Source organism: Rhipicephalus microplus, unplaced genomic scaffold (assembly GCF_043290135.1).
Source record: "Rhipicephalus microplus isolate Deutch F79 unplaced genomic scaffold, USDA_Rmic scaffold_21, whole genome shotgun sequence".
In the NCBI taxonomy this organism is placed as follows: domain Eukaryota; kingdom Metazoa; phylum Arthropoda; class Arachnida; order Ixodida; family Ixodidae; genus Rhipicephalus; species Rhipicephalus microplus.
Genome location: NW_027464594.1, coordinates 5670936 through 5680396, shown reverse-complemented (window position 1 = coordinate 5680396; position 9461 = coordinate 5670936). Strand labels below are relative to the sequence as shown.

Sequence of the window (9461 nt, the reverse complement as noted above, 5' to 3'; positions counted from 1 at the left end):
GTAGCTTTGTTTGATTCTTAGTTATTGTGCCGTGTGTGGCACAAAGAACGGTTCTGAGATTCGAAGTGTCTTTGCACACGTTAAGGAAACTATGGTGATATGTAGAGCAGTGCTCAGTTGTTTGTGTTGAACAAACAAGAAGATTTTATTGAATGTGGCACGTTCAGTAGGGCGAGTTCAAAAATTACATTGCACAAATTAAGCTAACACGTGTAGGAATTGCTGTAGTGTTGTAAATTGGGAATCTTGTTTTCTGGGTGCACTGAGCTTGCACTGCGCGCTTGGGAAGAGAAAAGTGCACTTGCGAGGCGTGCGCTATCGTGGTATGCATTTACGATATGGCAAACGGCGCAAACAAAAGCATGATTACGCCATGCATCCTCCTACACTGATAGGGAGTCTTGACTTAGAGACTCCTAGAAACGTTGAAAAGGTCAGCACTGGTAAACGTCTAAGTTACACGTTGGGCAGCTGGCCACCGGCTGGACTCCAGCGAAATAATAAAGACTCACTAGGGCTGGTGTGGACTTCAGTAGCGGGCTCGCTCTCGCACAATGAACACCACTCGCTGAAAGTTTCAACGGGACACGATGGCACTCTTTCTGGATTAGTGTTCAACAATAGACCAAGTTCGAAGACCACTTGTGTGAAGTTGAATCGTACTTGCAAATAAAGATAAGGTGAGTTGGTTTTCTCTCTTTTGGATTGATTCTGAGTGTAATTTTGGGTTTTTAGTGCAATTTAGGTGGGGAGTGCATTGATACAAGTGTGCTAGTTGCTCTGATTATATCTTTTCTTTTCAAGTTTTTTTTTCATTTCACAAATACTTCACTGCGCAACGCGTATGCTCCGGTTGGGCATTTCGTTTGCCTAATTCTGCTAATGGTAACTGACAACATAATTCACAATGAGACTATTTCACATATTCAGAGTGATTCGCGCTAAAGTACTGCTGACTGGGCGAGCTGCTGTATGATAAAATGATATTGCTTTAGCGCAACTCAGTTTGAGCGTGAAGGAAAGATAGTATGCAGTCAAGACGAAAAAAAAAAAAAAACAACAGCCGACAGGGTGAGCGCTAACTTCCAACTTTTGTTTAATGTTTACCCTTACAACACATGATATAGCTCAATTCATAATGCGTTGTAAGAGTACGCAATAAACAAAAATTGTAAGTTAGCGCTCAAACTGTCGTGTGTTTCTTTCCCCTTCTTGACTGCATGGTATCTTTCCTTCACACTTAAACTGAGCTGCGCTAAAGCAGTTTCGCACTAAAGTATTTGTACGCGATGGCGTTCAAGAGCCCGTGTTATAAAAAATACCACCTTAGCATTGGTGGCCTTGCCTCTAAAAGAAAAATACGTATTCCTCGTGAGCCGAAAATCCCGATAGATGCAAGTAATAAAAAAACCTGCTGGGTTCGAGCCGCATTCAAACGCAGACATTCTGGGTGGCTGTCAAGAGTTCGCTAATGCTGGAAAGGGCTGTCGCAAAGTTCAATTCGAAGGTGTCATGTCGGGCGAGGAGACTCATTAACAGGCATGGCATTGCTTGGCAGAAGCGTATTGCACAACTCTTTCACACCATGCGGACTGAATAACAAGTGAGGGATCTAATGCGGCACGCCCTTTAGAGAGAGCTCAACCATATTCCATCATATACGCTGCCGCATCAAGATAGTGTGAACCTGCGTACGTGCTCGAATTGGAGGCCGTTCGTACAGTGGACGCTACGCTACTTCAATAAGGGGTTAATTACAAAGTACAAGGTACCGTTGGTTCGAAACTGTACTTGCCTTAGGCCCTCTGTGGAAGTTTGCCACGCGCACACACGCTCTTTCCCTGCCGGCACAATTGAGGTGTCTACGCAGAAGCAAAGCGTGGCAAGCTTCTGAAAAATTCAATGCGAACGTGGCCCGAAATGCCATCGCATTCAATTCTTATTTGATCAGCTGTTGGCCCTTGCTGGATACAGTATCCGATATTTTTCCTGGTCCTTGTTGCTAGGAAGGAATGTTTGTTGTCACAATGAATGAACGTGGCTTCTGTGAACCATGCAATGGATCGGCTTTATTAGAGCGTCACGAGACGCCTGGGAGGTGTCATTTGACGCTGAGCCTGGGTGACATTGCGTTCTGAGAGCTGTCATTTGAAAGAAGTCAAGTAGTTTGCACCTATCTTTTGCGCTTGCCGCTTCGGGACGTGTTCTAGGTCAGCGGGTATTTATTGCATCTTGAGGCAAGATGTTTCAGCTGACAGCGTACGTTTTGTCGACGCAATATCGTTAAAGAGCCCGGGTGGTAGAGTGTGTAATCAAAAATCAAGAACGAGAGAAACTCAAGAAATAAAGACATAGAAAAATTTATAGAAAGAAAGAGAAGGAAACGGACACGAAAAATACAGAAAACGTAGGGGAAGAGAATGTCAGTGACGTTTCCCATGAGGCTAAAATTCCGATGCATTTTAGAGATGAGCTGGTTTTCAACAGGATTGAAACTTGGGGATGCAGTGTTGTGGTGAACTTTTATGCCAGATAGCCACGACAGTATTCCAAAATGCTTCAAATAAAGACTTCATGCAGGCGTGCCACGGCGGAGTTGCTTTGGAGATAATTATGGCATCACAGAAGCGCACACAGTCGCGAAAGGCGTCACGCCCAGGAGTCGCGAAAAAAGTGGGTGGATTCCTGTTGCCCACCCATTGAACAGTGCTCAGCCCTAATCATTCATCACCGTCATCAGTCACATCATCGACAATGTCAGCAGATACGCAGGCGCGCGTGTATAGTTCGCAAAACGACGAGTTGCGATGAAGTAGGTACTTGGCACCTGTGCTTCCTGCAAGAATCCCAGTAAAGTTCACAACGGCCAATACGGCATAAACAGACGCTCCTCCGTTAACGGCGTGGTTGCGTCCAATGAGAGACGACCAATGGCAAGTAAATGAGAAAGCGAGGCGAATAGGGCCTGATGGCACTGTCACGTTCAAATATTGAAAGACGAGGGTGAGAACACCCTGCTAGATCTTGCTCAATTTACTTCTTTTAGGCAGATTAAATAAGTGTGTGGCCAACTACAGCAAGCTGAAATGTTGGAATAAATTGAGATATTCTTCCGGATAATATGCGCGGTACGCGACACAGCAGCCTAAAACAGCTATCACGGGCTCAACATGATCAAGTATTCAAGGTGCCATAAAGCTCTTTTCCAAGTAGTCGGTCAAATGGCCGCAGTACAGGAGTTCTTTCGCATCACAACTCGATTGTCGCGAAAGATTGCCGGATATTTCAAGCACGAGCGGAGTTAACGGTATTTGTCATCTGCTTTGAGCGCTCTCACTCTCTTTTGGTATCGACGAGCGCACCAGATTAAAGCAAGGAGGGATGGGTGCTATGTAGGAAGAAAAATAGAGAGCATTCTGCCATGCGATTGAAGGCCCCCGTGTCGTCCCAACACTTGATGAAAACGTCGGAGTGGGCGGTGGGTTTTAATTAGCACTCCTGGTGGCGTGCCACTTATGAAGCTTTTCCATAAGCCGGCCAGTCTGCGCCGAACAAGCGTGCTTCATTTAAACGCTATTGGGCGTTATACCACGATGTCTCAGCTAAACTCATTTTTACGTGGTATTGCCGCTCTGCAGGCTTCACTCTTCTAGCTTCAAGACTGGTTGGCTTGCCAAGGCTCACTGCATGACGTAATACTCCACGATTTTCTTTTTTTTTTCGTCATGGAGGGCACTGGCGAAAAATATTACATCCGCGCACGTCATCACCTTCAGTTAACGCGTTGAAATGCTTTCCCCCAATTTCGATTCCTGTGCACGAATGTGGCTCAATGTGTAACGTCAGCAAACTATGGAGTTGGCAGGCAGTAACACCCAGCGCTCCATTTCTCAACAACAACTCCGCGCTACACTTCTCAATTTATTTGCCGTGTACGAATGCCAGGTTTAGCTGAGATGCTCGTAGCCGTGTGTATTGGTCAACGTACGCGTTTTTTTTCTCACTAAGTTCGAAGAGTGGTCTACGAACTGTTCAGCTGAAAGAACTTGACGTTGTATTACATTTTTTAAAAACGCGTTCAAGAGCATAGCAGGCACTTAAAGGCTTTTGCAGTGCCTGAACAGTTTGCATTACAGACCAAAAAGTATAAATAAATAAATAAATAAATAAATATATATATATATATATATATATATATATATATATATATATATATATATATATATATATATATATATATATATATATATATATATGCAGAGGAAGCGCTAGAAACGAAGGACACGGGAAGCTAGACGGTAACCAAGCTTGGCTCCATTGGCTGCCTTGCACAAAAGGTGGGGGAAAGGGAAATACTAGGTGAGATTAAGAGCAAAGAAAAAACAAAGAAATCGACAGTCTTGAGAACACACACAACACAAACTACAGAAACGCTCGTGAGGTCTGATCACCTTCAAATGGATGATTAGTGCAATCGTGACATTGTGAATGCCCGAAATCCCGGGCCAAGGTCCCAGAATCTTCTTTTATAATAGATATCTTGTGTAGAACAAATGTTTTTTAAACTCATGTTTTACTTCTTTCAGAGAAAAGCCAGACGAAGATGCAGACAAGAAGGCCAGCCTTTAAGGTAATAGACGGGGTTCGGAGATGCGTCGCCGTGGAGCCCGAGTTTCTCAAAGAAGGTCTCAAGTTCCGAGCCAAGAATGGAGACCTTGTGCAGACAACGTTTCCGAAGAACGGCACGCATTGGATTTTGTACATCATGCATTTAATTCTTAGAGAGGGAGACCCCATCCCCACGTACGAAGAGTTTGCCAAAGAGTGGCGCTTCCTCGAGTACATGAACATCAAGGAATTCAGCTCATCTCTACCTCTGAGAACGTTCGTCACACACATGCCTTTGGACAAGCACTCGATGACCAAAGAAGGGAAGTATGTCTACATCGCCCGCAATCCTTGGGATGTCTGCGTGTCCTTCTACCACATGGCGACCAACATGAGTACTTTCGAATTCCAAGACGGCTCGTTCGAAGATTTCATCGACACGTTTGTTGGTGGCGATTTTGGCTACGGCGACTACTTTGAACACGTAGCAGCTGGCTACGCTCTGCGAGAAGAATTGAACATGTTTTTCGTCACCTACGAAGAGCTCAAGAGGAACACCCGAGAGGTGGCGCTGAGGCTGGCCTACTTCCTGGGGGAGAAGTATGGCCGCGATCTGGAGAAACACGACACGTTGCTACAAAAACTGCTCGAGAGATCGCAGCCTGACTACATGCGCAGTGTGGTGGTTGCTGATATGAGTGGCAAAGGAAACCCGCAATGGAACGAAGTGCTCTCTCGCCGCAAGATAACCTGCAAAGAAGGCCACGAAGGAGACAAGAACAAGTACTGTTACGTGAGAATCGGCAAAGTCGGTAGCTGGAAGAGTTACTTTACACCTGATCTACTAAGAAAGATGGAGAATCGGATTCTGGAAGCGGAGAGGAAGTCGTCTTTCATGGACCTGTGGAAGGACATTCGAGCTGAAGCGATTGAGCGCATTCAGAAAGATGAATAAACAGTTTTCTCTGTCGCCCTTACGATACTTTCCTTCTTTAGTGTCATCGTTTGCTCCATCATATTCGCTAACTTAGTCAAATGAATATGAAGAAAATGAAACTGTCTGATGCTTTGCATATACAGGTAAGCCCCTTAATTCACTTTCAAGCTCACCTAGTCTCAGAGATAATCGGGAGGCTGAATGAGTTTGGCCGAGTGGAATTCAGTTTAGAGTGCACGGAGTAAGCAACGATTATTTTTGTTGTAGGGAATAGTAGCCTGTGCCTTTTATGCACACACACACACACACACACACACACACACACACACACACACACACACACACACACACACACACACACACACACACACACACACACACACACACACACACACACACACACACACACACACACACACACACACACACACACACACACACACACACACACACACACACACACACACACACACACACACACACACACACACACACACACACACACACACACACACACAAACAAGCAAGCAAGCAAGCAAGCAAACAGCTATCGCAACACTAAAGACTGTCATCTTGGTTTGGGCATACGGCACTAGCCGCCATACTAAGGAATTTTTCAACACCTTTGTGGTAGTATGGTTACTAAATCGAATGAATCAATTATAGATAATACAATGATAATGAAGAAGAAAAGTTTTGGATGTAAGTGTCGTTAGATAAAAGTGATCATCGAGATGAGCTAAACCCGGCCATATTAGCGCACGCACATTTGTATAACAGGAAGTGTGCGTCATGGTTCGGAAACAATAGCTACACTGTAGCATTTCTTTAAACTTTCGAGAATATATTGCTTTGTTTACCACGTGATATATATATATATATATATATATATATATATATATATATATATATATATATATATAGTAGCAATAATGCCAAGGAATGTATAGAGAAGTTATTAGAACCAATGTAATCCAAATAAGAAGAAAGAAAAGTGGGTGAAAAAATAACATGCCGGGAGCCGGAATAGAACCTGCGACCTTCGAATAACGCGTTCCTTAAAACAAATCGAAGCTAAAGGCCATTCAGCCTGACGTGGCTTCGCTACGCGAAAAAAGTTCAGCAAACAGTGCTACATTGAGTAGTAACTATCGCAATACAAGGAGCAGCATAATAACAGAACACAGAAATAGCATAAAGGCAAAAATAGGTGACATATAAATACAAAAAATAGGCTGCATAGACACACAGAATCAGACACCGAGGCTTTTTTTATTACATATAAAAAACACATACTTAATTATTGATATATTCATATAATACACTCATATATTCATACGTACATCTGCCCATATGTACGTACATACTACTGTATATACACGCGTTTTGTACCTAAAGGTGAGAGTATAAGTGGAACCTAACAAGAAGTTTATTGAAAACATGATGTTTACTATATTCTAATACTGAGGACATGTTTTATGTGATATTTGAATTGCGTTAATGAGAGGTTAAAATTTAATTGTTCACCTAAATGATTTAAAAGCTGTGGGGCGCGGTATGCAGTTAGGGCTCTACCATATCCAGTCCTAGTAGCAGGAACGCGAATTTGTTGCTTACGGAGCGAGTATTTGAGTGCGCCTTCCTGTGCCGTAACAGTGTGGAGTTTATTTTTATAAATGTAAAGTAATAGCTTATATCCATACACCTGTCTTGCTTTGAGTACAGAATGTTTTATGAATAATGGACCGCTAGGCATCTCTCTTGGGTTGCCATATTAATTATCGAATAGGCGGAGAACTTTTTTCTGTGATATTTCTAGCTTATTTAAATTCTTCTCCCTTGTAGTGTCCCATACTAGCCTACTATAGTTTAAACGCCAATAAAAAAGAGCGTAGTATATCTTTTTTTAGCAAAATTGCTATAAATATATCTTCTTTTTAGCAAAATTGGTATAAGTGGATTTATTTTAAATATATGTTAAATAAATAAATAAATAAAATACACCCAACAGTCTTACTTAGTTCGGATGTGAGACTATTAACATGAGTATTCCAAGACAAAGTTTCTTGGAACCACACTCCGAGGAATTTTTGTGATTTAACCTGCTCCAGCCTTTGCTTTTTGAAAAAGATGTTAATATCGTCCTCGTAGGGCTTGTTGATAGGCTGGAATACTATGTACTTACTTTTAGATATATTAAGCATGAGCTTATTTTGATGAAGCCATTTTTCCAATTTGAGTAAGTAATCATTTACTTCAGTTTCAAGGTGCATAGTATTCTACCTGTAAAAAATACGTTGGTGTCGTCAGCGTAATTAACTAATTTTGGGGATCGTGGAATGTCACACAGATCATTATTATATGTTATAAATAGTGACGGTCCGAGGATTGAACCCTGCGGTACACCATTTTTTACAGTTTTCATTGGGGAAACAAGGTTACCCTCCTTAACATATTGTTTTCTTTCGGTAAGATAACTTTAATTGATTTAGCTGCCACGCCCCTTACACCATAATCATGCAACTTAGATATAAGAATATCATGTTTGACTGTGTCAAAGGCCTTCGTCAAGTCAATGAAAAGACCTATGGAGTAAGTTCTGTTTTCCATAATTTTAATACCTCCTCTTTTGTATCTAATAGCGCCGACTCCGTAGATTTACCTTTTTGAAACCCATACTGAGCTTTATTGATGATCAGGTGCTTTGTGAAAAAGCATTAAAGTCTGGAGTGTATTATTCCTTCAAAAACATTGGAGAGTACCGGTAGAACCGATATCGGGTGGTAGTTGGATAATACATTTTTGGCACCCCCTTTATGAATAGGACAAACGTGGAGCAGCATAATAACAGAACACAGAAATAGCATAAAAGCATAAATAGGTGACATATAAATACAAAAAATAGGCTACATAGACACAGAGAATCAGACATCGAGGCTCTTTTCATTACATATAAAAACACATACTTATATATTGATATATATATAAACCAAATAAAGTGGCTGGGGGGATAGCCCCCATGATAGCTGAGTGGTAGAGCATCAAACGCTTTATTCAAAGGTCGTAGGTTCGATTCCTGCTCAGGTCAAGTTATTTTTTCACCCACTTTTCTTTTTTCCTATTTACATTTTATTGGTTCTAATAACTTCCCCTATACATTTCTAGGCATTATTGTCTGTTAGATCTCCTTAATATTGTGTCAAAACACGGAAAAACAAGCCGTTAGGTATACACTTCTTTCCCATATATATATATATATATATATATATATATATATATATATATATATATATATATATATATATATATATATATATATACATATATACATATATATATATATATATATATATATATATATATATATATATATATATATATATATATTTGACGTATGCATGTGGGAGGTGAAAGGTGGGTCTTAGAGCAGAAAGGTGGGTCTTAAAATGAATCTGCAGAAAACGAATGTAATGTACAACAACCTCGGAAAAGAGCAGTGCTTCGAGATAGGTAATAGTACACTCAAGTTGTAAAAGACTATGTCTACATAAGCCAGGTAATAACCGCGGAGCCGAACCACGAGATTGAAGTAACTAGAAGAATAAGAATGGGGTGGAGCACATTTGGCAAGCACTCTCAAATTATGACAGGTAGAGTGCCACTATCTTTCAAGAAAAAGGTATATAACAACTGTATCTTGCCGGTACTTAGCTACGGAGCAGAAACCTGGTCACTTACAAAGAGGGTTCAGCTTAAATTGAGGACGACGCAGCGAGCAATGGAAAGAAAAATGGTAGGTGTAACCTTAAGAGACAAGAAGAGAGCAGAATGGATTAGGGAACAAACGGCGTTAAGGATATCATAGCTGAAATCAAGAAGAAGAAATGGACATGGGCCGGGCATGTAGCGCGTAGAC

General features: G+C 41.4%; 1 protein-coding gene across 1 annotated transcript; it reads left to right on the top strand.

Annotated features, from left to right (window-relative positions):
* The first annotated feature begins 442 nt into the window (after positions 1–442).
* On the top strand, positions 443–5585 carry LOC119159892 (3-beta-hydroxysteroid sulfotransferase). The gene is made up of 2 exons (XM_037412702.2): positions 443–680; positions 4587–5585. The coding sequence occupies exon 2, from the start codon at positions 4604–4606 to the stop codon at positions 5561–5563; it is 960 nt and encodes a 319-aa protein (XP_037268599.2). The 5' UTR covers positions 443–680; positions 4587–4603; the 3' UTR covers positions 5564–5585.
* The last annotated feature ends 3876 nt before the right edge of the window (positions 5586–9461 follow it).

Bases quoted from the DNA above. Each gene is read 5' to 3' on its own strand.
- LOC119159892 (XM_037412702.2), top strand. From the start codon at position 4,604: ATGCAGACAAGAAGGCCAGCCTTTAAGGTAATAGACGGGGTTCGGAGA.